General features: G+C 46.5%; 1 protein-coding gene across 4 annotated transcripts in view; it reads left to right on the top strand.

The window, feature by feature from the left end:
- The window catches only part of LOC106612966 (protein c-ets-1-B), a 42,756-nt gene that overhangs the window by 20,252 nt on the left and 8,500 nt on the right, over positions 1-14,004 (top strand). For 3 of the 4 annotated variants that reach the window (XM_014214707.2, XM_014214705.2, XM_014214709.2), the window contains 5 exons: positions 5,799-5,918; positions 6,609-6,809; positions 7,344-7,421; positions 7,583-7,828; positions 9,178-9,438. In XM_014214707.2, the coding sequence (XP_014070182.1) occupies positions 5,799-5,918; positions 6,609-6,809; positions 7,344-7,421; positions 7,583-7,828; positions 9,178-9,438 (906 nt within the window). The remainder of the gene's footprint in view (positions 1-5,798; positions 5,919-6,608; positions 6,810-7,343; positions 7,422-7,582; positions 7,829-9,177; positions 9,439-14,004) is intronic. The other variant, XM_014214708.2, reaches the window with a different exon arrangement.

Below are 14,004 nucleotides of genomic sequence, written 5' to 3'. Positions count from 1 at the left end.
GCATGGTCAAATAATAATAATCATAGTAGTTGTCGAGGGTGCAACAAGTCAGCAACTCAAGAGTAAGTGTCAGTTGGCTTTTTCATAGCCGATCTTTGAGAGTATCTCTACCCCTCCTGCTGTCTCTAGAGAGTTGAGAACAGCAGGTCGGGGACAGGTAGCACGTCCGGTGAACAGGTCAGGGTTCCATAGCCGCAGGCAGAACAGTTGAAACTGGAGCAGCAGCACGGCCAGGTGGACTGGGGACAGCAAGGAGTCATCATGCCAGGTAGTCCTGAGGCATGGTCCTAGGGCTCAGGTCCTCCGAGAGAAAGAAAGAAAGAGAGAAAGAGAGAATTAGAGAGAGCATATTTAAATTCACACAGGACACCGGATAAGACAAGAGAAATACTCCAGATGTAACAGACTGACCCTAGCCCCCCGACACATAAACTACTGCAGCATAAATACTGGAGGCTGAGACAGGAGGGATCAGAAGACACTGTGGCCCCATCCGATGATACCCCCGGACAGGGCCAAACAGGCAGAATATAACCCCACCCACTTTGCCAAAGCACAGCCCCCACACCACTAGAGGGATGTCTCCAACCACCAACTTACCGTCCTAAGACAAGGCCGAGTATAGCCCGGGTCTGGTCAACAGTAGTAGTAGTTACGGGTCTGGTCAACAGTAGTAGTAGTTACGGGTCTGGTCAACAGTAGTAGTAGTTACGGGTCTGGTCAACAGTAGTAGTAGTTACGGGTCTGGTCAACAGTAGTAGTAGTTACGGGCCTGGTCAACAGTAGTAGTAGTTACGGGTCTGGTCAACAGTAATAGTAGTTACGGGTCTGGTCAACAGTAGTAGTAGTTACGGGTCTGGTCAACAGTAGTAGTAGTTACGGGTCTGGTCAACAGTAGTAGTAGTTACGGGTCTGGTCAACAGTAGTAGTAGTTACGGGTCTGGTCAACAGTAGTAGTAGTTACGGGTCTGGTCAACAGTAGTAGTAGTTACAGGTCTGGTCAACAGTAGTTGTAGTTACGGGTCTGGTCAACAGTAGTAGTAGTTACGGGTCTGGTCAACAGTAGTAGTAGTTACAGGTCTGGTCAACAGTAGTTGTAGTTACGGGTCTGGTCAACAGTAGTAGTAGTTACGGGTCTGGTCAACAGTAGTAGTAGTTACAGGTCTGGTCAACAGTAGTAGTAGTTACAGGTCTGGTCAACAGTAGTAGTAGTTACAGGTCTGGAGGCTGAGAACCACAGGCTTGTGAAGGGAGAGGGCGCCCAGCAGACAGCGGTGGAGCCCTAAGAATAGCAGCAGTGTACCAACAGGGAAGGATGGATGGTGAGATAGCCCCAGCCTGTGACCTCAGAGCAGCCCCTGGGCTGGCCCTCATCTGGCCCTGGCCCACGGTCGGTCCTGCTGTAATGCCACTACTTTGCCTGCCCGGCAGCTTCCTCTAGCGAGTGCCGAGTGGCCTCTTCTATTACTGTCTCTGGCCCTCACATGGGAATCCAAATAGCGGTAGAACAAGCGGTCCTCTCAGGACATAGACTGCCCTCTGAACCCCCCCCCCCCACCCACCCAACTTCATTCCCCTGCTGAATGGTCTCTCTTTATGTCAGCAGGGTTTATGACCCTTCGCTCCCAGACTGGGACTGATAGGAATCCCCATCAAATCTCTCTCAGATAGCGGTGTCACATCTGGACATGGGGTCCCTGAGTGAGTAGGACCCCCTGGTGGTACCCACCATGCTGCCTAATAACCTATAAAGCCGTGGAGGGATATTTTCCATAAAGGGGTTAACTGGGGTTGGCCCTGAAATGACCGACCCGCTCAACCCACCACTCACCTCTCTCTTTCTTTCTGGGAAGTGACACCTTAGCCTCAGGAAGTGGACCCTCTCGCATACATAAATACAGCCTTACAGTGCTGCAGAGAGAGAGAAAGAAAGGTGTATTGTCAGCCACGGATGTTAATCTCACATCAGACTGAAATAAATCAGCCCTTTATGGCTTTAAAAGCATTTCACTGCTGAATTATTTGACAGTCCACTGAATAGCCCCATAGACATTCTCCCCACTTTGATCGCACACTCACTGTCTTTCTCTCACACACACACACACACACACACACACAGTGACAGACCTAAATGGACACACACACATTCATACACACTCAGTCTAGGACTATTTATAGCCACATGATAGCACAGTGTCTCTTTCTCCCATTGTGTGGGTGGAAGTTGCCTGCTCCATGCATATCGAGGCAGCGTCGTAGCAGGGGGTTTATGAATGAACGCATCAGTCTCAGCCAGAGACAGCGTCGTAGCAGGGGGTTTATGAATGAACGCAGTAGTCTCAGCCAGAGACAGCGTCGTAGCAGGGGGTTTATGAATGAACGCATCAGTCTCAGCCAGAGACAGCATCGTAGCAGGGGGTTTATGAATGAACGCATCAGTCTCAGCCAGAGACAGCATCGTAGCAGGGGGTTTATGAATGAACGCAGTAGTCTCAGCCAGAGACAGCGTCGTAACAGGGGGTTTATGAATGAACGCAGCAGTCTCAGCCAGAGACAGCGTCGTAGCAGGGGGTTTATGAATGAACGCATCAGTCTCAGCCAGAGGCAAGGAGGAGAGGCAAGGAGGAGAGGCAAGGAGGAGAGGCAAGGAGGAGAGGCAGGGAGGAGAGGCAGGGAGGAGAGGCAGGGAGGTGGCACCGTTCCAGACACTGAGAGTGTGTGAGAGCAGAGGGAGCACTTTGAGGCCTGTGATCAACTCACATTACAGCTCAATGACTCATCCTTCCAGTCTCCCTCCACTCCACTCCCCTCACCCACCCTACCCCACCCGCCTTGGTCTGCCGCACCCCAGCCCCACCACGGTTCCTTAGGGCCATGGCCCTGGCCACAAAATCCCAATTTCACGCCCTCGCTCCGGCGCACAGACGAAGAAGGCTGCTAATTTGGTTCACCGGTGTCTCCCTCCTCCTCCTGTCCCCCACTGCTAACAAACCTGGGGGCCAGAGGTGTGGACTGGAACCTTTTGTCTGCAGGGAAGGTTAGGAGTGGGGGAAGGGAGATGGTTATTCCGGCACGCACAGCATCCATTCAGTAGGTGTCTCTCGGGACAGATATTATAGTGGCACTCCGCACACCAACCACTCACTGACATTACTCACAGGATGACACCAGAGCAGTGGCTGTCAATATATTTTACAGTATATCTACAGCACATCTCTCTCCCAATGTCTGTCAATGATTATATAGTCCCATTTTACATACCACTTCTAATTAAAATTGGAATGATCCGTATGTTCTCTTAATTGGCAGGCAATAAAACTATTTACCACAAGCCACATGCAGTTACGGTCCTCCCTTTCTCCACTCTGTAATCTAAGTTGTGGGTGTCATAGATCACCAACCTTACCCTTCTTCTGTCATAATCACACCCCATATTAAACCCAATCACACTCTCAGTCCACTAAATGGATTGGTCTTATCCTATGATAGACTACCACTCTGTGTTAGAGGTGGCTGGCGGATGCTTATTAACGCTCAGTGATACTGACCTGCTCTGCCCAGCCTGCCATAATGGGACTCCCAGGCATTGAAACCATATCAGGACCTCATCTTTTAGCAGAGACTCTAGACCCAAGCCAGCATCCCCAATTAATGGATGGACAGTACATTAGCTATCTTACAGAGCACTGCATAGGCTGTTTAGAGAGGGAGTGAGCACCATTCTCAGTATACTGTATGAAATGTAATCATTTGTAATGTGTAAAACAGAATCATATTCAGTTCAGACTATAGGAGCTTCATGCACCAGGAAATATCATGTTGAAACATGAATGTTATGCAGTACAGACACACGCACATTGGTTAAGTCATAACTAGGACACCTGTCTTTTCTAGGTTTTTAAAACCGCCTGTTTCAGCTGGTGGGCATCTGAAGGATCTGAAGCCCCACCTGCTCACCCAGAAGGAGCTATGTGTGTCTTTGAGTTGGTTTGAAAGTGCAGACAAACTCCGCTCGGTCCATCTAAAATAAAATGCAACATTCCCTCAGTCTTTGCCTTTGATAGATATCAAAGCCCAGGCACAGTCTGACTCTGAGCATTCGCCATCTCATCTCAGACAGCGACCGCTCTCCGCTAGTGCTATCTAACACTACATAGTTACTCAACAACCAGCCGCCTTGGTGAAGACGGTCAAGATGACCGTGCAGTCAGGGACATGGTGTACGCTATACAGTCAGGTCTCGTTTTATTTTCATTTCAGAATGCTTTCAGAATCGGAGCCTGTTTTGCTATGTGATGTTGAGGGCCTTGTCTGACAAAAGCCTCTTCAGTCTTTTGCAATATGATACTAAAATAGCTTGATACTGTAGAAATGTGTAACCTAGCCAACAGAGTGGATACTCTAATATGCAGTATAATCAGGTCTTCCAAATGGAGAGAGAGGCAGCATGGAGGCCTAATCCAATCACACACAGGCAGAGTGTTACGGTTCGCCTCCATTTGGGCACTCTGCATAATGTGGCCTGTCAGCTTCCAGCAGTTAGACAGAGAGAGAGAGCCTTGGGTTCCAGTCAGGCAGTGTTGGGTTACAGTTCCACAGCCCAAAGAGGAGAGATAGCTGTTGTACATTCCATACGAAGTCGGGAACATTGACGAGAGTTGAAAACACGCATGAACTGCACATCGCCAAGGCCTCCCCTTCGCTGGGCTGGCAGATCAAACCAGGGCAGAGATCCCAGAACATCTGTGGCGTTGAGAGACAGCAGAGTGGTGACAAAACATCTCCAATCTCCCTCCGGGCCTGCTTGTGATCTGGTAGTTTACCTCACACGGCGAGGGGTGATAGAGACAGAGTGACATACAGCCGTGGTAATCATTTATGCCTTTCTTTGTTATGAAATGCGGAGTGGGGATTTCTATATTTATTCACAGTAGATTGTCTGTCTGTCTGTCTCTCTGTCTGTCTCTCGGTCTGTCTCTCTGTCTGTCTCTCTGTCTGTGTTTGTCTCTCTCTCTTTTCATGTCTTGGTTTTTTCAGACTGTTGCCGTCTTGATCCGAGTAGAGTTTTAGCACTCTAGTCTAGCTCTCCTGCCCTGGGGGCTTTCCCTCTCCCCCTCCCTCCATCTACCCCTCTGTAGCCTGGTAGAGTTGAATTAGATCAGTGCGAGTCATCAGGCACTGTTTAAAGCCATCAAAGAGTGCTCTGTCTCCTGCTGTGGGCCCACTGGCTGCGAGGGGAGAACAGTGAGCCTGTGTGTCTGGGACCCCAGAGACACCCCTCACCCTCCATACACCCCCTCGACCCCCTCCACCCTGGCAGAGCTCAGGGTGACATCACCTCATCCCTAACCTCTGACCCTTGCCGTTTGACCACCGTGGTGTCGGGGTGACAGTAGACCCTCTGTGTGTCAAGGGAGGACATAATTAGGAGGTCACAGTGGCCACTGATAAGTATTAGCCCCACCCTGTGAGTCCCACCCAGGGTGTGACCGGGTCAGTGAGAATGGCCTCTGAAAGCCTCTTAAAGCCCTTCTACCTTGTCCATGTGTGAGTCATTCATGTATTATATTGCCAAACAAACAACCCTTCGCTTTGAGGCACTTTGACAACACGGAGAGTGGAAGCTGGAGCATGTGTTGTTTGTGTACACACGTATCTGACCAAGGCATTTGCAGCAGCTACCTTATAGTATAATTGATTCTCTCCCAAGTTGATACACTGTCTGTCTGGACAGTGTGTGTGTGTGGCCCTGTGCTCTGTCTCTGACTGCTAGTCTCCCTCTCCTGTGTGACTGACAGATCTGGAATGTGGAGACGTGCCCCTGCTCACTCCAGGGAGTAAAGAGATGATGTCGCAGGCTCTGAAGGACACGTTCAGCGGCTTCACAAAGGAACAGCAACGACTGGCCATTCCCAAAGGTAAGGCACTTAAACAAGGGATTACTTTTTCTTTCTGTGTCTTTCTCTCTATTTCTCTTTCTCTCCCTCTGTTTCTTGTTCTACCTCTCACTTTACATGTATATTTTTAGATTACTCACTGTGACATGTTTCCCTATACACACTCAAAACCTAAACCCCTCCTCTCGGTATGACTAAAGATAGCTAAGTGGTGACATTATATTCAAAATGACAGATTGAGTGTACTGGTTGTCAGACAGACTGTAGGAATCAGAGAAAGCCGGGGTAGAGAGACAGACAAAAATGGTTCATTATGGTTCCTCGATTGAGGCATACCACAGAGCTCATCATTTTGGTATTAGCAGGTCTATATTGGGTTTCCCCAGTCCAGCCCTCCCAGGCAGTCTGAAAATAGCTGGGGTTTCACTGACAGTCTATTGTTACTGTCACCACGTATCTGCACCACTTCTCCTCTTACCTCTAATAGAGGCAGCAGGTCTAAAATCATGACCCACTGAAACTGCTAATGAAAATGAATGTGCTAGAGAAATGGCTCTGTGGCCTGATAATACCTCATCTCCATTCTAGTTCAGGGGAGTGTAGCTTAAACCAGAGGAGTGGAGTGGAGGTATTTTGTGACCATGTATATGACTGTGACCTCAGGTAGCTCTTCAGTGACATGTCCCTCTCTCTCCCCCATGTCCCTCTCAGACCCCAAGCAGTGGACAGAGAGCCACGTGGGAGAGTGGCTGACGTGGACGGTGAACGAGTTCAGCCTGAAGAGTGTGGACTTCCACAAGTTTTGTATGAACGGGGCCAGTCTGTGTGCTTTGGGGAAGGAACGCTTCCTGGATCTAGCGCCTGACTTTGTGGGCGACATTCTCTGGGAACATCTAGAGATGCTTCAGAAAGGTAGGCCCAGGCTGTAGCATGACTGTACTACAGTACCCATAATGCTCCATACAACATATCAATCATGGTTGGGCTCAATTCAAACTGAAGTAATTTAATATTCAGAAATGTCAAAACTTTTTATATAAATACTTTTCAGTTTATTGAGAAGTAATTAAAAAAAGAAATGCCTTTGATATATTATTCATTTGTGATTTCTCTTTACTTGCTGAATTGACTACCTTCAATGAAAAATTGAGCCCAACCCTGGTATCAATCACAAGCCTCAGAAATGCTTACTGTTCCTTTCACATTAGCTGTAGTGTGTATTGAAGCACAGCATTGTCTATCTTTGTGCAAAACGATTTCAAGTGTTAGCGCTGTTAGCATTTACATGGTAATCTGAGACGAAGAGGAAGACCTCCCTTTCGTCCTGGTCATTAATATTTAATCAGCTAGGCTCAACCATACTGGATGCAGTGTGTTTATGGCTATTATAGGATACATGGAATCAATGACGGGGTCAGTGACAGTTGATATCTATTTTTCATGAAGAAGACACAAAGCATTTCCCTGTCAATGGCCTGACCTCTACCTTCCAGGAATCCCACTATACCTCAGACTACTTTGTCAGTAAGTATCACTGAGGGGACTACATCCTATGTACTGTAAATAGTCTGGCTCTAATGCATCAATGGTTTGTTAATCCCTCACTATCTTTCTCTCCTCCTCCCTTTCTCTCCCCCTCTCTCTCTCACTCTCCTCATCCGCCTCCTACTCCTGTGTTTCTCTAGGCTATGGTATTGAACATGCCCAGTGCGTTCCTCCCTCTGAATACTCCGAGCCGGGCTTCATCACAGAGTCCTACCAGACCCTTCACCCAATCAGCTCAGAGGACCTGCTGTCACTCAAGTACGAGAGTGAATACCCCAACGTCATCCTCCGGGACATGCCCCTCAACCCACTTCAGGGGGACTACTTCTCCGTCAAACAGGAGGTGGTCTCCCCCGACAACATGTGTGTGGGCCGCATCAGCAGAGGTGAGGGGTTACACACAAGATAGTGAAGGAAATGGTTGGAAATCAAGGTTTAGTGTAGTGTGGCTGTTACAGCTGCTGTATTTTAGGTGCCATATCTCAAAGAGGAACAAGTTAACTTGGGTAACTTGGGGCCATAACGTGAGTAGGCCTTTAGTCCATGTCTCAGTTCTGCATAAGACTGAGACTCTGATTCAATAGATATTATTTGTGTGAGTCTTGAGGTCTAGCTAATTGTGTTGGGTTTGTGAACATCACTGTGTGCTGTGATTTTGCTGATGTTTTCCAATCTTGCCCTGCCACATCACTGCATGTACCAGGATAGTAGAAAGGAGGCCCTACAGCTGGCTTGTGGATCAAGCAAACTCGCCTCGAGGAGAAAATAAATAAATTGTTTGTGTCAAGAGTGAGAAGTGAACAAAGCCACACGGTTCGTTAGAGCTGTCTGTCCCTATAGCTTTCATGTAAAACAGCTCAAGCGAGGTAACCTTAAAAAACAACCACATTTTTTTTCTCTCTCTCAACTTTCTCATCTCTGTTTCTCACATCTCAACCTTGAGGTTGTTCTCAGCAAGGACAGAGAGTGACAAAGTGTCAGAGAGCGTGGGTTTTCTTTCTCATGAACCGCTCTGTTTACTTTATCACATGCACATCTGTTTGCTTTCTCACTGATCGTTTGGAGAAGAATTAACAGTGTGGTTTACATTGATACCAATAAAGCTGGGGTTTTCTTCTCAAATCCCCCAGCTGAACAAATGAATTGGGGGTATCAGGGATTTTACAGTACACAGGACCAATCCAGTGGACTGACTGGGCATTCGCCTGCAAGGTATGTCCAGGCCTCGTACATAATAAATCCCAGGGTTTTTGGCAGCGCATTGTGCTTTCTCAATGTGGGAAAGTATTTGTGGCACCACCGAAAACCACACGTGGCTTCCATTTGTGCAATTGAAGATTTCAGCATCAGTCGAGGCACTGGATTATCTTTCATTCTTTAATAGCTCTCAGTTGAAATGCTCCTCTTATCTTTGCCGAGGCCAGAAATAGCAATTCAATTTGTATTGATCTTCTTCCAATTAGACAAAACCAAATGCCAGTTGCGTATGCTAAACTGAGTGTGAAAATGAAGGGGCCAAGACCATACATTGCGTTAAACAGAACAAAGAAGCTCAGTGAGAGTGTAATTTACTGCCAATGTCTAATGTGTATTCCTGCTATAAATATTGTCCTCTGTCAAATCGTAATGTCCCTGCTCAAAACGATTTACTTTCAGACAATTATATTTTCATTCCCTCTCACACTATGAGACAATACAACTAACAGCTTCTGCTCTCTCCCTCTCTGTCTCTCAGGTAAGCTGGGAGGCCAGGACTCGTTTGAGAGCATTGAGAGCTTTGAAAGCTGTGACCGTCTGACCCAGTCCTGGAGCAGCCAGTCTTCCTTCAACAGTCTGCAGCGCGTCCCATCCTACGACAACTTTGACTCCGAGGACTACCCCAACGCCCTACACGGACACAAGCCCAAGGGAACCTTCAAGGACTACGTCAGGGAGCGCTCAGACCTCAGCAAGGACAAACCTGTCATCCCCGCCGCAGCACTCGCAGGATACACAGGTCAGACGAAATTAATAAATAAATCATGTCATCAATAAATCAATCAATCAAATGTATTAATAAAGCCCTTTTACATCAGCAGATGTCACAAAGTGCTTATGCCAGAAACCCAGATTAAAACCCCAAACAGCAAGCAATGCAAATGTAGAAGCACAGTGGCTAGGAAAAACTCCCTAGAAAGGCAGGAACCTAGGAAGACACCTAGACAGGAACCAGGCTCTGAGGGGTGGCCAGTCCTCTTCTGGCTGTGCCGGGTTGAGATTATAAGAGTACATGGCCATTGAGGCCAGATTGTTCTCCAAGATGATCAAACGTATATAGATGACCAGCAGGGTCAAGTAATAATCACAGTGGTTGTAGAAGGTGCAAAAGGTCAGCACATCACGAGTAAATGTCAGTTGGCTTTTCATAGCCGAGCATTCAGAGGTCAAGACAGCAGGTGTGGTAGAGCGCGAGATAGAGGGAGAGTCGAAAACAGCATGTCCGGGACAAGGTAGCACGTCTGCTGAACAGACTATTGCAGCATAGATACTGGGGGCTGAGATGCGGGGGTTCGGGGGACACTGTGGCCCTGGCCGACGATACCCCCGGACAGGGCCAACTAGGCAGGGTATAACCCCACCCACTTTGCCAAAGCACAGCCCCCACACCACTAGAGGGATATCAACAGACCACCAACATACTACCCTGAGACAAGGCTGAGTATAGCCCATGAAGATCTCCTGCACCGCACGAGCCCGTAGGGGAGCAAGACCGGAAGATCACGTCAGTGACACAACCCACTCAAGTCGAGTAGAGCGAAAAAAAGCCTGGCACGACGTGACGCACATATCCTAGGGACGGCATGGCAGAGCACTAGTAAGCTAGTGACTCAGCCCCCGTAATAGGGTCAGAGGCAGAAAATCCCAGTGGAGAGAGGGGAGCCGGCCAGGCAGAGACAGCAAGGGTGGTTCGTCATTCCATTGCCTTGCCGTTCACCTTCTCACCCATGGGCCAGACTACACTCAATCATAGAACCTACTGAAGAGATGAGTCTTCAGTAAAGACTTAAAGGTTGAGACCGTGTCTGCGTCTCTTACATGGATAGGCAGACTATTCCATGAAAATTGAGCTCTAAGCTCTGCCTCCAGCTGTTTGCTTCGAAATTCTAGGGACATTAAGGAGTCCTGCGTCTTGTGACCATAGTGTACGTGTAGGTATGTATGTATGTATGTATAGCAGGACCAAATCGGAGAGATCGGTAGGAGCAAGTCCATGTAATGCTTTGTAGGTTAGCATTAAAACATTGAAATCAGCCCTAGCCTTAACAGGAAGCCAGTGTAGAACGGCTAGCACTGGAGTAATATGATTAAAAGAATTGTCAAGATTCTAGCAGCCGTATTTAGCACTAACTGAAGTTTATTTAGTTCTTTATCCGGGTAGCCAGAGAGTAGAGCGTTGCAGTAGTCTAATCTAAAAGTGACAAAGGTATGAATTAGCCTTTCTGCATTGTTTTGGACAAAAAGTTTCAGATTTTTGCAATGCTACGAAGATGGAAAAAAACCTCCCTTTGAAATATTCTTTATTATGTTCTTCAAAAGAGAGAGCAGGGTCCAGAGTAACGCCAAGGACCTTCACAGCTTTATTTGAGACGACTGTACAATCATCAATATTAATTGTCAGATCAAACAGCAGATCTCTTTGTTTCTTGGGACCTAGATCTAGCATCTCGGTTTTGTCCAAGTTTACAAGTAAAACCTTTGCTGCCATCCACTTCCTTATGTCTGAAACACAGGTTTCCAGGGTAGGCCATTTTTGGGCTTCACAATGTTTCATCGAAATGTACAGCTGTGTGTCGTCCGCATAGCAGTGAAAGTCAACATTGTGTTTCTGAATGACATCACCAAGAGGCAGAATATATAGTGAAAGCAATAGTGGTCCTAAAACGGAACCTTGAGGAACACCAAAACTTGCAATTGATTTGTCAGAGGACAAATCATCCACAGAGATCAATTGATATCTTTCCGACAGATAAGACCTAAACCAAGGAAGAACTTTTCCGTGTAGACCAATTAGTGTTTCCAATCTCTCCAAAAGAATATGGTGATCGATGGTGTCAAAAGCGGCACTAAGGTCTAGGAGCACGAGGACAGATGCAGAGCCTAGGTCTGATGCCATTTAAAGGTAATTTACCACCTTCACGAGTGTAGTCTCAGTATTTTGATGGGGTCTAAAACCAGACTGAAGCGTCTTTGTCTTCAGTAAGACAGCTTTTAAATTTTTGGGGGAGGGGAATGAAAGATTCGATATAGGCCAATCGTTTTTTACATTTTCCGGGTCAAGGTTTGGCTTTTTCAAAAGAGGCTTCATTACTGCCATGGTTAGTGAGTACACATCCGGAGGATAGGGAGACGTTTATTATGTTCAAAATAGGAGGGCCAAGCACATGAAGTATCTCTTTCAGTGGTCTAGTTGGAATAGGGTCCAGTATGCAGCTGGAAGGTTTAGAGGCCATGACTATTTGTGTGAATGTGTCAACAGATACAGGATTAAAAAAACTTGAGTATCTCCAGTGATCCTAGGTCCTGGCAGTTCTGTGCCGATTCAGGACAACTGAGATTTGGAGAAATACACAGATTCAAAGAGGAGTCCTTAATTTTCTTTCAAATGATGATTATCTTTTTGTCGAAGAAGTTCATGAATTCATCACTGCTGAAGTAAAGTAAAAGCCATCCTGTCTTGGGGAATGCTGCTTTTTAGTTAGCTTTGCAACAATATGAAAAGTACATTTTGGATTGTTCTTATTCTCCTCAATTAGGTTGGAAAAATAGGCTGATCGAGCAGCAGTGAGGGCTCTTCGATATTGCACGGTACTGTCTTTTCAAGCTAGTCGGAAGACTTCCAGTTTGGTGGAGCACCATTTCCATTCTAATTTTCTGGAAGCTTCCTTCAGGGCTTGGGTATTTTATGAATACCAGGGAGCTAATTTCTTTTGACAAATGTTTTTAGTTTTTAGGGGTGAGACTGCATCTAGGGTATAATGCAAGGTTAAATTTAGATCCTCAGTTAGGTGGTTAACTGATTTTTGTACACCAACATCCTTGGGTAGGTGGAGGGAGCCTGGAAGGACATCTTTGAATTTTTGGGTTGTCCGAGAATTTATAGCGCAGCTTTTGATAATCCTTGGTTGGGGTCTGAGCAGATTATTGGTTGCCATTGCAAATAAAAAAAATGGTGGTACGATAATCACGGATTATAATTTTTTTTTTTTTAGATCCACAATATTTATTCCACGGGACAAAACTAGACCCAGGTTATGACTGTTGCAATGAGTAGGTCCGGAGAGATGTTGGACAAAACCCACTGAGTCGATGATGGCTCTGAAAGCCTTCTGGAGTGGGTCTGTGGAATTTTCCATGTGTATATTGAAATCACCAAAAAATGGAATATTATCTGCCATGACTACAAGGTCCGATAGGAATTCAGGGAACTCAGAGAGGAAAGCTGTATACGGCCCAGGAGGTCTGTAAAAAAGTAGCTATAAAAAGTGATTGATTAGGCTGCATAGATTTCATAACTAAAAGCTCAAAATAATGAAAACACAGTATTTTATTTATTCTTTGTTGAAATTTGCTGTCGTAAATGTTAGCAACACCTCTGTCTTTGCACAATGCGCGGGGGATATGGTCACTAGTGTAACTAGGAGGAGGGGCCTCATTTAACAAAGTAAATTCATCAGGCTTGAGCCATGTTTCAGTCAGGCAAATCACATCAAGGTTATGATCAGTGATTAGTTAATTGACTATGGTGATTGCTAAGGTGAAAACCGCCATGTTTAGTTTTGCCAAACCTAGATCGAGGCACAGAGACGGTCTCAGTGGGGATAGCTAAGCTGACTACACTGACTGTGCAAGTGGCAGACTCCACTAAGTTGTCAGGCTGGGTAGCAGCCTGCTGCCTGGCCTGCACCCTATCTCATTGTGAAGCTAGAGGAGTTAGAGCCCTCTCTATATTGATAGATAAGATGACTAAATGCAGGTTATAGTTTGAAAAATGTGCGATCAGTATGGCCAAACGTCCATCCCTCTTACTTCTTACAGCCGTTTTTATGCCACCCAACTGGGCCCTATGTTACATGTTTGCCAGGCAGTTGCAGCAGTTGTACATTTTTTTATTTGACCTTTATTTAACTAAGCAAGTCAGTTAAGAACAAATTCTTATTTTAAATGACAGCCTAGGAACAGTGGGTTAACTGCCTTGTTCAGGGGCAGAACAGCAGATTTGTACCTTGTCAGCTCGGGGATTCAATCTTGCAACCTTTCGGTAACTAGTCCAACGCTCTAACCACTAGGCTACGCTGCCGCCCCACCTACATACTGTAGGTGTACGTACTACATACTGTAACTGGGTCTCCGTAACTGGCAGCACAGCTTCTGGCTGAGAGCGTTTATATACACTCCTCTATATCAGCCTCTGTGGCACTGCAGGCCCAGAGTCATGCACTTACAGGAAACACTTGCTCTCAGCCTCTTCTCTTCCTTCTCTCTATCTCGCGTTGTCTTGCACTTCTGACTTTTTCATCTGCAC

This window comes from Salmo salar, chromosome ssa09 (genome assembly GCF_905237065.1).
Source record: "Salmo salar chromosome ssa09, Ssal_v3.1, whole genome shotgun sequence".
Taxonomy (NCBI): Eukaryota; Metazoa; Chordata; class Actinopteri; order Salmoniformes; family Salmonidae; genus Salmo; species Salmo salar.
This window is presented reverse-complemented; position numbering and strand designations above follow the sequence as displayed.